General features: G+C 53.1%; 4 protein-coding genes and 1 non-coding gene across 5 annotated transcripts; 4 read left to right on the forward strand and 1 right to left on the reverse strand.

Moving 5' to 3' along the window:
* Positions 1-414: 414 nt before the first annotated feature.
* Positions 415-5299, forward strand: HD553DRAFT_349975 (putative ABC transporter PMR5; the record flags this gene model as incomplete). Its single annotated transcript, XM_046183498.1, has 9 exons — positions 415-711; positions 780-1015; positions 1082-2615; positions 2674-3006; positions 3070-3498; positions 3564-3638; positions 3710-4145; positions 4225-4760; positions 4838-5299. The coding sequence occupies 9 exons, from the start codon at positions 415-417 to the stop codon at positions 5195-5197; spliced, it is 4236 nt and encodes a 1411-aa protein (XP_046036978.1). The 3' UTR covers positions 5198-5299.
* A 144-nt stretch (positions 5300-5443) lies between these two features.
* On the forward strand, positions 5444-8703 carry HD553DRAFT_311146 (uncharacterized protein). Its single transcript, XM_046179929.1, has 9 exons — positions 5444-5899; positions 5983-6007; positions 6072-6228; positions 6303-6639; positions 6712-7081; positions 7144-7165; positions 7371-7972; positions 8040-8386; positions 8457-8703. Exons 1-9 carry the CDS (start codon positions 5835-5837, stop codon positions 8485-8487), a joined length of 1956 nt encoding a protein of 651 aa, XP_046036979.1. The 5' UTR covers positions 5444-5834; the 3' UTR covers positions 8488-8703.
* A 97-nt stretch (positions 8704-8800) lies between these two features.
* HD553DRAFT_t53 lies at positions 8801-8892 on the reverse strand. Its single transcript has one exon. It is a non-coding gene; the product is annotated as a tRNA-Val (tRNA).
* A 161-nt stretch (positions 8893-9053) lies between these two features.
* HD553DRAFT_27633 (putative tRNA processing endoribonuclease) lies at positions 9054-12839 on the forward strand. The gene is made up of 9 exons (XM_046177953.1): positions 9054-9573; positions 9640-10336; positions 10422-10619; positions 10696-11128; positions 11196-11395; positions 11471-11712; positions 11778-11903; positions 11976-12131; positions 12202-12839. The coding sequence occupies exons 1-9, from the start codon at positions 9269-9271 to the stop codon at positions 12728-12730; spliced, it is 2886 nt and encodes a 961-aa protein (XP_046036980.1). The 5' UTR covers positions 9054-9268; the 3' UTR covers positions 12731-12839.
* Positions 12840-13000: 161 nt separating this feature from the next.
* Positions 13001-14890, forward strand: HD553DRAFT_295932 (putative mating-type switching protein swi10; the record flags this gene model as incomplete). Its single annotated transcript, XM_046178502.1, has 7 exons — positions 13001-13364; positions 13432-13535; positions 13604-13703; positions 13778-13854; positions 13979-14150; positions 14246-14446; positions 14735-14890. The coding sequence occupies exons 1-7, from the start codon at positions 13092-13094 to the stop codon at positions 14888-14890; spliced, it is 1083 nt and encodes a 360-aa protein (XP_046036981.1). The 5' UTR covers positions 13001-13091.
* Positions 14891-15894: the final 1004 nt, after the last annotated feature.

The raw sequence follows: 15894 nt of genomic DNA on the forward strand, positions 1-15894 counted from the left end.
GTCAGCCTGATTGAGCTTCGTTCCATCTTATCGGCCACAAACGCTGCCTGCATGGACTAATGTAGTATTCGACTCATGAGAGTAATGCCAACAATCTTGTCAACGATGTTTCGAGAGACTTGTACTCGGCCCGAGGGTCTGGTCACTTACGTATCTCGATTACGAAATGGCGATCAGGCGGCGGCGTTTTGGGCGGGCATTTGCGGCGTATTTATAATCTTCTACATCGCGCGTTTCAGATCGAAAAGCGGTGAATTTGGCGGCGTGGTTCGATTCTGAGTTGAAGTTCGATGAGTGGAGAACGCAACCGAGTCGAGTACTTAAGGGGCCACCGATAGGAGAATAGCTAGGATAGGGACGATTGTTGATCTGCTCATCGGTTCAAATCTTTCCATCTATTATCCCGCACGCAAAATGATCTCGCCAATGGAAACCCTTCACGATGCACCAAGCGACGAGCTCGACCCGCGCGAAGGACTGAACAGCGAGGAATTCTTCCCATCCGAAACAGCTACCGCAGTCCCTTCGCTGAGGGCCGTCAACCAACAGTACAAGAGTAAAACAGAGCTTGCCGGCCTGTTCGAGAAGGAAGACAGCTTTCCACTTCCCGACGGTTACCGCCACGTAGGAGTCGTCTTTGAAGGCCTCACCGTACACGGAGCCGATGCTGGCCTTCAACATGTCGAGTCCTTCGAAGTCGCTTTGTTTCAGGTATGTTGACAAGAAAGTGGACAAAATTTGTTCCTACGGCGCTGACGATAAACGCTTTACTACTTTAGATGGTCAACGTGTTCCGCTTCATCAAGCAGATATTCAGCTTTACAACCGGACCGACCCGCCCGATCTTGTCCGATTTTTATGGTCTTGTACCCGAAGGCGAGACTATGCTAGTACTGGGACGTCCCGGATCAGGATGTTCGACTCTGCTCAGAGCGTTGGCAAACGTACGAGAGCCATTCGTCAAGGTCGATGGAGAAGTCTACTATGCCAACATCCCTGCAGCTGATGCCAAAAAGTCAGCCTTCTCTCGATAACGGGTTTCACTTCTGTAGGAAGATAGCTGACGTCCTTCTTCATTCAGGTACCTGGACGGCGAGATCATCTATAACACCGAAGAAGATGAGCACGCGCCGGTCCTTACCGTCGGTCAGACCCTGGAGTCTCTGCTAGCCCTGAAACGACCGCACAACATCAAGATCAAGCATTTCAGCAAGAACTTTACGGGCAGGATCCTCGATGCTTTCGGCATGTCTCATGTTCGAAACACACTTGTCGGAAACTCGTACGTCAGAGGAGTCTCCGGTGGCGAGCGCAAACGTGTGTCCCTCTCGGAGGGTCTCGCAACCAATCCTGCGATTGCGTGCTGGAAAGGCGCTATTCGAGGGCTGGATTCCTCTGTAGCTCTCCACTACTTCAAGGTGATGAAAGAGCTCTCCCGATCGACAGGAATGGTCAACATCATTTCCACCTATCAGACCTCTCAGCAAGCCTACGACTTGATGGACCGGGTGGTCGTCATCTATTCAGGCCATCAGATCTATTCTGGTCGAGCGGACCAGGCCGAGCAATACTTTGTCGACATGGGCTATGACAAGAACCCTCGTCAAACGGTTCCCGACTTTCTGACATCCGTCACTTCTGTAACCGAACGTCGAGTGCGACCTGGGTTTGAAGGTAGAGTGCCACAGACCGCAGAAGAATTCGCAAGCTACTTCCAAGGGAGCGACCATTTCCTGCGCTTACAAGAGGAAATCAAGATTTACAAAGCTCGACACGCCAATGCAGACAATGGAGATGCCTTCAAGATGAGCGTGAAGACAGCGAAACACCCAGGAACGGGTCACGCCACCGCCTTCCGAGTCAACTTTGCACAACAGATTCTAGTCCTCTGTCGTCGTCAACTCCAGCTGTTGAACGCCGATAGGTGGACGTTCGGTGCTCGCCTCGGATCCAACATCCTCCAAGCGACTTTGGTGGGAGCGATCGCGTATAAACCTCCCGACACCGCGAACGGTTCATATGCTATCGCTGGAGCGTTGTTTTTTGTCATTCTCTATTACACCATCTTCGCCCTCGGAGAGATCCCGGCCACAATCAACTCGCGACCCTTGCTGGTCAAGCATCGGGGAATGGGATACTATCACCCTGCCGCGCATACTATTGCTCAAATCCTGACCGACATTCCGGTATACGTTTTCCAAACGCTGGTCTTCAGCGCCATCTTTTACTTCCTCGTCGGATTACAATCGCCCGCCCAATACTTTTTCACCTTTTTCTTCATCATTTTCACTCTGTACATGTCTGTCTCCGCCATGTACCGGATGATCAGTAGCTGGACACCCAACCTCTCCGTCGCGCTACGCTACGGATGCATGGCGCTGTCCGTGGTACTTACCACGGCAGGGTTCGTCCTCGCGCCGCCGAATCAACTCGGCTGGATCAGCTGGCTTCGTCGTGCGTCACCTGCCGCCTGGGCCTTTGAAGCTCTCATGGCAAACGAGTTCCGCGGACGAACTCTGCGTTGTGCTCCGGAAGATCTCATTCCGAATGGACCTGGGTACGGCGATCTTCAGTATCAGATATGCACGATAGCTGGTGCAGTTCCTCAATCCGATGTGAGTAGCATATTGCGCACTTCGTATGGCTCTCGATCGACGCTGATGATACTTGCAGACGGTATCTGGTACCGCCTACATGGAAGCTGTATACGGTTTCCAGACAAGCCATGTGTGGCGAAATATCGGAATCCTCTGGGCCTTCTTCGCCATATACGTGATGATGATCTTCATCGGATCCAGCCTTATGGTTCGCGAGACTTCCGGCTCGGTCCGGAAGATCTTCAAGAGAGGAGCTGTGGCTTCGGCAACGCCCCAATCAGTCTCGACGACGCCCCGTCACGAGGGATCCTCCGAAAAGGTGCGACCGGACCTGGAAAACCTTCCGGTGTTCACTTTCGAAGACGTGAGGTATACGGTGCAGGTTGCGGGTCAGGACAAGCCTTTACTAGTATGTTTTCCCGGAAGCGCGAAACAAAAAGCCACGATTTAACATCGATCACATGCGCCACAGAACGGGATCTCTGGGCTGATCCGACCAGGATACCTCACAGCCCTAATGGGTGCCTCGGGTGCCGGTAAAACCACCTTGTTGGAGACCATTTCTGGCCGCAAGACGACTGGCAAGGTGGAAGGCTCGATGCTTGTGGATGGCCGGCCCCTCGACGGGTCCTTTTCGAGACGAACGGGTTTTGCGATGCAGGCCGATATCCACGAGCCGCTATCGACCGTCAGGGAGTGTTTACAGTTCTCCGCGGTCTTGAGGCAGGAGAACGACCGTACAAGGGAACAGCGTCTGGAATTCGCCGAGAGCATCATCGAGCTACTCGAACTGGAGCCGATCGCCGATGCCATGATCGGAACTTCCGGGGTCGATGGACTCAACGTGGAAGAGAGGAAGAGGGTGACGATCGGAGTCGAGCTCGCTGCTGATCCCGCATCGGTGAGTTCGATCACAGGGTCCCCTTCCACCTTTACCGGTGACTGATCGATAGGACGTCCCCTCAGCTGCTCTTCCTGGATGAACCTACTTCCGGACTCGACAGTCAGGCTGCTTATGAGATCGTGCGCTTTTTGCGAAAGGTGATTGCTCGAAACGCACGAACCCGAAGTAAGGCTCCAAGCTGAACTTGCTGCCTCCCCCACTCCATCAGATCGCGGCTTCAGGTCTAGCAGTCCTTTGTACCATTCATCAACCTTCAGGAGATCTCTTCGAGATGTTCGACGAGGTCCACCTCTTGATGCGAGGGGGCAAGACGGTATACGCCGGGCCGACGGGACCTCAAGCTCGGATCGTCGGGGACTACTTTGCTCAGAGAGGCTGTGTGTGTCCAGACGATGCCAATCCGGCCGAATTCATCTTGGAGACCGTTTCCCCTGTCGGAGGCAGCTCGATCGATTGGGCGAAACTTTGGCAAGACAGCGATCAGGCGCAGAAGATGCTCAATGATATCTCGACCATTACGGGCCGCGGCAAATCGAATACCGAAGGTAGCTCGGCGACTCCCGTGAGAGTGACCCCGTTCGCGACTGGTTTCTCCACCCAATTCAAGGAGCTCTTGCTTCGAAACGCCCGGGCGCAATGGCGAGGTGAGTTCTCGTTCGGGGTCTTTGATATTCTTGCTTACTGTTGCTGACGGTGTCGTGGACCGCTGTTACCCGATCCCAGCCGGTAGCTTTTACGTCACTCAGCTGGTCATCCAAGTCTACTTTGGCCTGTTCGTAGGGTTCTACTTTTACAAGCTCCAGCATACACCTGGCAACATGCAATTCGCCGCCCTCGCGCTCCTCGTCGTAGCTCAAGGACTCCCCTGCTTGACGGTCGATCTCGCTTGCAACATGCTCGACAAGTTCAACCTCTTCCTAGCGAGAGAACGTCTGGGGATCTACTCTTGGTATGCCCTACTGAGCAGCTTGATGGTGGTGGCCATGCCTTGTCTGCTGGTTTCATACAACTTGCTGTTCTTCTGCTACTACTGGACGCTGGGGATGAACGGGACCGCTGCCGATGGAGCGCTCGTATGGTTGAACTGGAACGTGACGGCGTTTTTCACGTCGTCGTTCGCCATGCTGATCGGAGCGGTCTCGCCTTCGGCCCTGGCGGTCCCTTATGTCATCTCGCTCATCTGGAACTTGTTCAATAACCTGTCTTGGGCATTGGTGGTTTATGAGGGGATGCCATCCCCGTTCCATTATTTTTTCAGCGTGAGTGTCGAAGTAGCTCTTTCCGGTGCGGCTAGCGTGTCTGTACGCTGATCCAGATGTTTCGGGGAACACGGCAGTGGCTCTCTCCTCTTCGATATCTCTATGGGTCTCTCTTCACGGCGACTCTGGGAGACCTCGCGTTGCAATGCGTCGAGTCCGACCTGATCACCTTCTCGCCCCCCGCCGGACAGACGTGCCTCGAATACGCTGGTGCTTTCCTGAAAACCTCGGCCGGGTACCTCGTCAACAACGACGGTCTCACCAACTGTCTTTACTGCCCGAGCAGTTCCGGCTCGGACTATATCGAGAACCTCGGGTACTCCAACGAGACCAAATGGAGGGATTGGGGTATATTCGTGGTATTCAGCGTTACGACCGTAGGTACGGCGTACTTGATGGTTTGGTTCTTCAAGATCCGTCCGCTCTACCGTAAATGAGACCCAGTTTCATTACTGCCGCGACAATGCTGCTCGTATGTTCGTGCTTGGCAGCAAGCAACGGGCAATTATATTGGATGATGATGTATAGAAATAGATGGCATGCATGTTCGATGTGACGAGTACGAGTCGGTGTGCGACGAGTCTCATGTCTGACCGACCATCACTGGGGGGCATATTCGTCACCACAGAGCGGGAAGCAAGTACAACCTACCCTAGCTACTTGCTACTTGTCTCCCTAAGTCATACCGATAAGCGATAGGTATACATCTCTTAGATGTATATATTTGCTTCATGAGTAATACCAAGAGCCAACTCTATGGGAAATCGTAGCCGTTAGTTGATGCCTGACACATTTTTCTTTGCGTCGTACGTTATGTCGTCATGTCATACTTTTTACCTCGGATTATCAATCATCCGTCTCGCCTATGCCGACCGATCTCTTCTGCACCGCTCACAATGATATACCTACATACACGCACACCGTAATTCCTCCTTTACGATATCGGTATTGACATGCCCTGTTACTGGTACTAGCCACCAGCTACTTGACCTTCTCTATCGGTACCGGAGATACCCGCACTCGATTTTCTGGCTGGCAACTTGTCTTATCCCCGCTGGTACTGCTGCTACTACTATGATGAACACGCCCGGGACGCCATCGTCTGCAGCTACACCTCGACCATCTTCAGGGAACGAAGCGTAAGCATACGCTGATTCAGACTTGGGCAGGCGATCGAGCGACAATGCTGACGCTCCTCTTTCGAACTTTTTTTTACCATCAGATGCGTGCAATGTCGACGAATAAAGGTAAGCTTTCGACAATTGGTTGTGCCTGATCCTGGGCGGATCTGATATCTTGTTTGATTTGTAGCGCAAGTGTCATCGGCTGGAATCCCAGTCGACCTGTGTTCGCTGTCAAGAGCGAAACCTGGACTGTACTTACAAACAAGCTCAACGGGGTCGAAAGCCCGGGAAGAGCATTGTTGATTCGACTTCGATTCGGGACCGGTCGGTATCGCCAACGAGAAGTAAGTCGTCTATATCCCAACCCAGGCGCCTCTTATTCCTATTCATCATCAGGTGGGCACTACTGTACACTCAGGTCGCCGAAATGCTCAAGATAGAGCGGAGTCGCTCGGGTCCCAGCCTCGAACGATGGGACCAGACGAGGTATTATCACACCCCTCGAGTACACTCAACGGTCGTTCTTCACCTAGCCCGTTGGCGACGCATTTTTCTTTATCACGGATAACGAAGCAAGGGGTAGAACCGACTATGGGAGCTGATGGACAACCTGCTGGGTCGCTGGCTACGGCGTTTGATGATCAACATATCGATGCTGTGGGATTTGATCCGTCGATCGCGGTCTCTGGGATATTCTCGGATCCGTTGACCAAGGGACTGCTTGTCGGATTCGAAGTCGAAGCTCTGTTTGCGTTGTAAGCGAGGCTCGGCGTTCTTGTTGCCACAACGATCGCTCTTGGTTGACAACTTGCATCCCCCCCCCTTAGCTACTTTGACGCTCTCAACGACATGATCGCGCTCCTCGATCCTGCTCTACACTCACCGACGTATTGCCGTAACAGCTCAGGCATACTCTTCACCTCCATCCTCACCGTCGCGGCAAAGGTGACCCGACCGGACCTTTATCCTCGACTCCTAGCGATGTGTGAAGAGATGAGCGTCAACTGTTTCCGGACCGGCTCACGTGATATCGGGTATATTCAGAGCGTCATCTTGTTGGCTTTCTGGAGACAGGCCCATGATTCTACCGCTTGGATCATGTTCGGTCACGCTATACGGTTGGGGTTCGCTATCGGGTTACATAGGTTCGCACGTAGACCTTTGCCGTCGGACGAGTTGCAGGCTAGGTTGATTCTGGTATGACGGTCTTCTCGCCATGTCGATGGGTTCAGCACGCTGATCTTCTCGTCCGTGAATAGAATCGGGAGAGAACGTGGTTACGTGAGAGGTTCAGATCTTGAGTCCATTCATGCCGACCTGGCTGACAAGCATGATAAATCTATTGCCCTGGATAGAGCTTTCCGGTCAGTCTTTTCCCTTTTCCCTTCGGCATTCGTCATATCGCTGATGCTGATTTAACATCTACATATAGTGGCGGATCACAAGTACGTCACGGGGCATAGCCTGAGGCTGTCGCTGCGCTGAGCATGTCCCTCTCGCAGTCTGGCCATGCAATACCAGCTTCCGACCACGATTCCTGCCGAGTCCAAATACCGAGCTAGGTCATGGGTGGAAGATCATCGTCAGCTCATGTGCCCTCAGGACGGCTTCCTCGCCACATGCCTGGAAGTCTGCCAACTGTTTAGGCTGCTAGCGGACCTCCCGGCTTGTCAGGAAAGACCTAATCAGACCGATCATCTGCTTCAGCTGATAAACAAGGAATGGCTCGAATGGAAAAGCGTCTGGTTTACGGGGAATCAACTCCTTACTACCGATCGCGCCTTGCCTACAATCCAGGGCGATGTGTACGCCTCTACGACAGTCATTCCACTCCGCCCAAGGCAGAAGAGCTTGATGCGCTTTTGTGACCATGTCGTACGGTTCCATATCACGGAACGTCACTGGGTCGGCCAAACGAAATCGGCTCCTGGATCGAGTGGGACGGCTCTAGCGTTGATGGACTGTTTCGACGCCGCCATAGAGGTAGTGCTCTCGTTCGCGACCGATCTCTCTGATCATGGGATCCTTCCATATGCGCAAGACATGGTCTGGATAGCATCGAGTTCGGCAGCTATCTGGATCAAGAGGGTATGTCGAACCGACTCGATCGACCTGTTGGGTCATCTTTTTTTCCTTACCTTTCCGCTCGTTCTAGGCTTTCAGCGAGATTCCACAAACGGAGCGAGACCGCGCTATCCACACTCTGCAAGCTGCACAGACCGCTTGCGTTGCGGTCAACAGACAACCGGATGATATGCCAGGCTTCGCTTCCAGGCTCATGGGCCGACTTTTACAGGATTGTAGGACGGAACTCGCAACGACTGCCATCGCTCCAGCAGAGCTGCAACCGAGACGCACCTCGCAAGGATTGTCGAGTGGACAAGGGGTGGTCGATGCCCGGACTGCGAACCCGTCTGATTACTTGTTCGGCGTCGCGCCTCTTGATTTCGCCGACCCGTTTGCTTTCCTCGATCTGTCGATGGGCGATGATCAGGAGTTATGGTAAGTCTATTCTCAACGATACGAAATGCAGACGCGTCGCCTGATTTTCGCAAGGCATTTGACTTCGAAGGCATACATTATTTCCTGGGAACCCCTCGTAGAGATCTATATAGACCACTGATTGCATACCTGAAATTTGACCTTGATATGTCATCACTACCGTAAGACCCTGGCCAAGACAAATAAAAGATTCGAAGCAGGCGAACGTAGCGTTTTCCACATGTCCATCGTTGGCGCGACCGAGCGCTGAGTAGCGTTGAGAACGACGATACACAGTTGGGGAAGGGATGTACCCGGGTTACCAATTCTCCTGTCAGCCATAAGTGCAGCAGTTTGGACGAATACACCCAGCGACGGTGGTGGGCAAAGGGTTCTGATCGATCCGAAAATATCGCGATTGGAGACAAAAAGATCAGCTCTCGCCCAGATTCGAACAGGGGATCTACTCCGATTATTTCGCGGATTGAAATGTAAAGGAGACGCAGTAACCACTTTGCCACGAGAGCAATTTCTGAATGTTTCTTTTGCAAAAAATTATGTCATCTCAATAATCCCGCAAGATTCGTCAACCTTCGAAGGTGGAGGTCGATCGGTAGATTTCAGGACGATCGAGCGAAATTGACGATCTAACCTGAATCTCGTGGATCTCTTGTCATGTTCCCGTTCTACTAAGAATCACTTACCACAGAGCACCGTGAATATCTTCTTTGGTTCGGACCGTCAACACTGCTCGGCTTCGCTATTTCTCCTCTTTCCCTGATCAGCAGGGCGATCCCCCGGAACCGTTGCAACTCCTCGTTCATCTGCTCGATCGCCCACTGGTCTTTACAAAGCTCGCAACAGCTTCGCAACGCCTCGAACTCGAGCAATCACAATTGCAACATGTTCTGGGATGTCAAAGTCATCACCGCTCCGTCCTCGGACACGGACCTCTCCCTGGTCGTCACGTTTGACCAGGACAAGTACTTTATCAACTGCGGTGAAGGGACTCAACGAGCATGCACCCAGCGAGGGGTCGGATTCAAGAAGATGGACGGCATCCTGTTGACCAACAGCGGTAGCGGGGTTGGAGCTGGGTTGCCTGGCGTTCTGATGTCGGCGGCGGATTCGGGAGTACCAGGCGTCAAGATCGCTGGGCCGGAGGATGCGTTGCAGTACTTGGTTTCATGCAGAACGTTTGTGCAGAGGTGAGTTCTAGGTTGGCGGCACATGAAGCTCGGGTAGGGCCTGGATCTCACGTTCATTTTGGACAGGGAAAAGTTCTCGGTCAACTGGTTACCTCATCCTGAAGACCCTTCAAAACCGATCCACCACCCCAACCACCTATCAATCCGTGCCATTCCCCTCTCATCGATCGCCGCACCTCCTTCGTTCCCCACCCCGCAGCAAGATTGGGAATGGAGGGACGTCGACCTCGAGTTGGACAGCTTGTCGCCGGATCAGCTGGCAGGGTGGAGAAGAACAGTCCTGGCGGACATGTTCAAGAAGGATGGGAACCTTTCTGGACAGGCCAAGGGGGCGAATACCAACGATACTTCTCCAGCCAACGATCCCAAACCCAGCGGAGGAGGTTCAATGTCCAATCTGAAGGTGATCAACCCGCCGTTGCCTTCGACTTCGGCCACACCGGACGGACACGTTCCGAAACCTATCAGACAGTTCCACCCAGCTCGAATGCATATCCCTCAACCCATCCCGCACCCATCTTTCTCCTTCACCGCTGGCTCTACCGCAGGAATATCCGACCCAGACCTTCGATATGCATACATCCTCCAAGCTCCACCTGTGAGAGGGAAGTTTGATATCAAAAAGGCCGAAGCGTTGGGTGTTCCCAAAGGACCGAGCAGGGGCCAGTTGATTCAGGGGGGTTCCATCGAGGTGGACGACGGGGCGGGAGGGAAGAAGGTGATCCGATCAGAAGATGTCTTGGGGGAAACTCAGGATGGAGGGGTGAGTCTGATGCCCTTTGCCTCTGTTTCTATTTCTTCGTTCGGATAGGCTTGAGGGGCTAACGCAAAGTGATTGTTTGGAACAGGCTTTCATCATGGTCGATATCACGGCTGCCCATCTACCGCGACTGCTAGACGATCCGGCGTTCAAAGAGTATCAGAGCATCGAAAGTACGGGCAAGCCCGAGAAGCAGGCTCGGTTAGTGGTTCATCGGATCACGGATGAGGTGATGAGGGACGAGCGATACCAAGCGTGGGCGAGGGCGTTTGGAAAGGATACTCCTGTGAGTCAAGATCAATACTTCAGCTTGCACATGACGATGCACTAGGGCTGACATGAATTTGTCTCTTGACCTGCAGCACCTGGTGGCCAATATCGACCGGTGGACAGATAGCGTGACCTTTTCATCTAGTGCGAGGAATATACTCAAGCTCGGTCTATTGGATGACAAGCTCTTCAAGCCGATCTGCGTGGAAGATCTGGGCCAGAGCGATGGACCTGCCATCGAGCCGTTCATCGATCTCAAGCCGTACCATACCACCAGAATATTCCCTCCAAGTCCGCCTGTGGTCGAACCGGCTGTGAAGGGTGATCCTGGGTACCCCGCCAAGGACGAGCTGGAACGAGCCAAAGAGATGGTTTTGCAGGAAATGCCAGAGTATGCTCAGCTCGTACGGGATGCGCTGGCGAAGACGATGGATGTCGATGAAGATATGGCTGCTGGGGACGATCACGGGATGATCGTCACGCCACTCGGAACAGGCAGTGCCATTCCTTCGAAATACCGAAATGGTGAGCTGGAGGTGACTAGCCAAATACAATTCGAAGAGGTCTGACTCATTACTATGTTGCCTCGCAGTGTCGGCCACAGTCGTCGAGATACCAGACTTTGGTAATATCCTGCTCGATGCAGGGGAAGGCACGCTCGGACAACTGAAAAGGCGTTATGGGAGCAGTCTTTGGACCGACATGCTGTCCAAGACGAAGATCTTGTATATCAGCCATATGCACGCGGATCATCATCTCGGCGTAAGACGGATCTTGGAAGAGCGTATAAGGGTGAGCTCCGCCGGTCTTGATGTAAATAGCGGTAAATATCGTCGAGCTGATCAACGTGCCCGACCATATTTGCAGCACAACCCGACGGAGACTTTATACCTCGTCGCGCCCTCTTTCATCGCCCTGCACCTGATCGAGAACGGAATGCACCTCGACGACCCGGCGAACAAGCTTTGTTACATCGATAATTACCACCTCGTCGATGGCATACGGACGGACACCCGATCGCCTTCCCGGACGCCTTCGCCAGAACGAGCTGAAGGGCGTTTCGAAGGTGTGACAGAGGGCAAGCCGAGAAGAAAGAGTCCGAGACAGATGTGAGCCCTGGTCGTGCGACATCATATACGGCTAGTTCTGATCGCATCCTTTACGTATCCCGCAGTGCTGTGCAACGTTCACGCGAATGTTTGAGGGAGCTGGATTTGGAATGCCTGCATGCTCCCGAGGTCGAGCATCGCGGTCGAGCATACGGTCTGGCCATCACCCACCGGTCCGGTTGGAAGATAGCGTGAGTCTCGGCTCCATTCCGAGATCCCTAGGGTTCTCTCAGGGCTGATTCCCTGTCTATTTGCACGCACAGATACTCGGGAGATACGATGCCGTGCGATAGCTTGGTGGAAGCTGGACAGGGCGCTACCCTTTTGATTCACGAGGCTACTTTGGAGGATGAAAATGCCGCGATGGCCGTCATCAAGGGGCACAGCACGTTCGGCCAGGCGGTGGATATCGGAAGACGGTCAGTTAGGGTGGGCGGGTCAGCGTCTCGAGGCTCTTGCTGATATGATGATTTTCGTTACATGTCGCAGGATGAAGGCGAAATACGTCCTACTCAACCACTTTTCGCAACGATACCCAAAGTTGCCTCGGGTGCAGCCTGTACCGATCTCGGAGCAAGACGATGCGACCAGGTCGAACCCCAAAGTCGCCCTAGCTTTCGACCTGATGACCTTGCCGCTGAGGTCCTTTGACAAGGTAGCCGGGTACACGGACGCCATGGAGGTCTTGTTCAAGGAGGAAGAAAAGGAGGACGTCGACATCGATGGGTCCGGCGAGACCGAGAGCGGGGGGAAGCAACAGAAGAACGGCAAGGCGCCCAAGGGAAAGAAAGAGAAGAATGGCAATGGCAATGGATCGACGGAGCTGTCTAATTCTCAACGGAGAAAGATGGAGAGGAAGCAGCAGTGGGAGACGAAAAAGACGCCAGGGGGGTGTTCGTCCCCTGTCGCAGGAGAGAAACGGCAGAGCGGGCCGAAGGACGATGTGGATATGGAGAGGGGGACCGTCAAGCGGACCAAAAGCGAGAATGTAGTTCTGCCTTCGGAGTCGGCCGCGTGAGGTGAAAGATAAGACTGGATCGTCCCTGATCTCGTATGGTGACATGCATGGCATACAATGTAATGAATAATGTCACGATCACAACATTGGAGAGATACCTTCTTGTTTGCCTCGATTTCGGATGTTGTGCAAACATGCAAGTTGCAAAGTTTGCATGTTGCGATGTGAGATTTGCATCCGATATCGAGATCGAGAGAGAGTGACGAATTCGAGGATGTGCTTGTCATGCATGTTGATATGTTGGTCAAATGGTCTCCATGACTGCTTTAGATTGCCTAAATACATTCCCTGCGGATATCATCTACCTCATGATAGAGCCGAGCTCTGGATATATCCCTGTCCGACCAGCTCCTCCCTGAAAATGTCGGAACCAGCTGCAGGATTCACGTCGGCATCAGAGGTGTTCAAGAACATGCCTCCACCACCACCCGGACCATCTCCTTCGATAGAGACCACTCCAACGGCTCCGCCTACAACAGGTACATCACACAGGAACGCCTCAAACGCTCATCTTCCTGTAGAGACCCCGCCTGGCGAGACGGAATCGGCTGAAGCTGGTCCTAGCAAGCCGGTCAACAAGCCGGTCAACGTACCAGCTGGGAATAAGCGTTCGATCATCGTCAATGCCTGTCAGGTGAGGTGATAGCGACCCTCACCTCTTTTCTAGGAAGAATTCTAACGAAAAGGGTTCTGATGGCTAGCGAGGCAACCCCCTCCTCAACGGGATCAAGGGTATCGGATGGGAATACGGCGATATCGTACCCGACTATCAGGTCGGTCAGAATACCTGTGTGTTATACCTCAGGTCAGTTCCGTGCCGGACCATTTGTACGCCTCTCGATTACTGATCGTCCGGAGTATCAATCTGAGCAGTCTGAAATATCATAGACTACATCCAGAATACCTGCATAATAGGATCGAACGACTGCGCGGGATGTACCTGTTGAGGGTGTTACTGCTCATCTGCGATATCGTAAGTATCAACCACCGCGTTAGAACGCAGTCTTGCTGCCATCGCTGACAAGAACTTCGGTTGGCTTGGTCTAGAGCGAACATCAAGAGCCGATACGTGAGATCACCAAGATCTGCCTTATTAACGATATGACCGTGATGACCGCCTGGAAGTGAGTCAGACCATTTCCCCTCTTTCCCCTACTCCCTTCCGGCTGCATTCACGGTATCCGCCTAACCCGTCACCCCTTACCACTTCCACTAACCTCCGGCTGCCTTGTGTTCCTCTCTTATTAGTGTACAGGAAGCGGCCAACTATATCATGACCTACAAAGCCTTTGAACACAAACCGCCAGACATGTTGAAAGAACGGGTCCAGAAGGATTATCCTAGTCAATTGCAGAACGCGTTGACCAGCGTCAAGGGGGTCAACAAGACGGATGTCATCACGCTGAGTACGAACTTCGGAGTGAGTACAACATAATGGATACGAGGTTCCAAGGTCTGTATCGAATGTTTGGCTGATGATTGGTTCATATTGTATGGTCATCCCGCTCGTCATAGTCGTTCAAGAAGCTAGCACACGCTTCATCCGAACAACTATCCCTCTGCCCTGGATTGGGAGATGTCAAGGTGCGACGTCTGATGGAAGCGTTCAACCTACCTTTTCGGCCTGGCGCTGGATCGTCCAAGGAAAGGGATCAGAAGAAGACTTCGGACTTCTTTACCAAGAACGGCAAGGGGAAAGGTAGAGCGGGGACGACCGTGAATGGAGCGCAGGCTGAGGAGGGAGTCATAGGCGAGGCGGAGACGGGGAGTAAGCGGAAACGATCTGTAGAGGGAGAGGAAATGGGTCAAGATGGACAAGTGATCGACGTGGACGGAGCCGAAGACGCGGATGATGACGGCGAGATCGAGGTCCTACCAACCCCTCCGAAACGAACGAGACCGCCTGCGGAAGCATCGCCGGAATGGGAAATGTCCGACGTCGAGGAAGACGCTCGCGATCCGACCAAGTCGACCCCTGCTCGGCCAGCTGCGCCTAGTCCCGAGTGGGAGTTGTCGGAAAATGAGGAACCGGCAGCGAACAAGGATAAGGACAAGACGGAGGGGTTGGAATTGAATGGGACGTTGATGTGGAAGGATCCGTTAGGAAGCGACTCTGATGAAGCTGATGAAGAGCCGGTGGTCAAGAGGGCCAAGGTGTAGAACATGCATAATTCCTGGAGTACGTGGGGTATAAGTGTGAACATGTTGTGGTCGGCTCGTACCGTCGAGCCGACCGACATCGACCAAACCCGAGATTCTCCACAGCGTTGTTCCCGGCCAAGTTGTATGGTGCATCGAGGGAGGTTTTGGAGAGGAGCGATGGGCCCTAAGAAACTGGCCCTTTCAGAGGGTTCCGTCATGTCTCCGTCGAGCTGTTTCAGGTCCTCGATGATTCTCATGCTTGGCACACGAGACCCGCTACAGAGCAATAGCTGACAAGATATCTAGCTGTCAAGCTATTGCTTCTTACAACCAAGCTTTATCAAATGAACAGAAGAAGGCAGCTGTAGCTTGGGCTGGTCCTGAGTAGAGGATGCTTACCTGCTCCGGAAACTTGAGGCAGGAGCGTTTTGAGGAAGACAGAGGATTTCTGAGGGAGGGTGAGGACGGGAGAGGCAGTGTTCACTACGGTTGGTTTGATCTCATCCAGGTGGGTCGTGTTTCGGTCGATCGAGAGAAACATCAGTCAGTCCGGGAGTAAAGTGGAGTGGTGATCCAGTTCCTCATCGCTACCCTAATCGCTACAATCAATTTTACGAACAAGATTGTACTTAGATGTCTCGTGCGCAAGCCGCTGTAGGATTTGGAGGATCCCCGTCGCCTTCTCTGGCGGTCGATTCTCTGTTTCAGCAGCCCAAACATGTCGGTTCAGCCAATATTCTCCGCTGTCGCTCTTCCCGAACATCGAGCTTCGACAACCTCGATGCTTGCACCAACGTCAAGAGACATGAGCTCGAAGTTCATCGCCTTGGACCCACAAGGCACAAGTTGGCGTCAAGAGGCTGAACTGAGTCTCGCCCCACGTATCATGTGAGGTTGCACTATGTAAGCGACATTGATCATGAGCGACACTCACAATCACGTACGAGAGGGAGCTCTCTTGAGATACCCAAAACCGCAGTCCACTGTCTTAGGAGAGTTTGGCAGAATTATCATCTTCATAC

This window comes from Filobasidium floriforme (genome assembly GCF_021052385.1).
Source record: "Filobasidium floriforme strain CBS 6241 chromosome Unknown HD553scaffold_10, whole genome shotgun sequence".
In the NCBI taxonomy this organism is placed as follows: Eukaryota; Fungi; Basidiomycota; class Tremellomycetes; order Filobasidiales; family Filobasidiaceae; genus Filobasidium; species Filobasidium floriforme.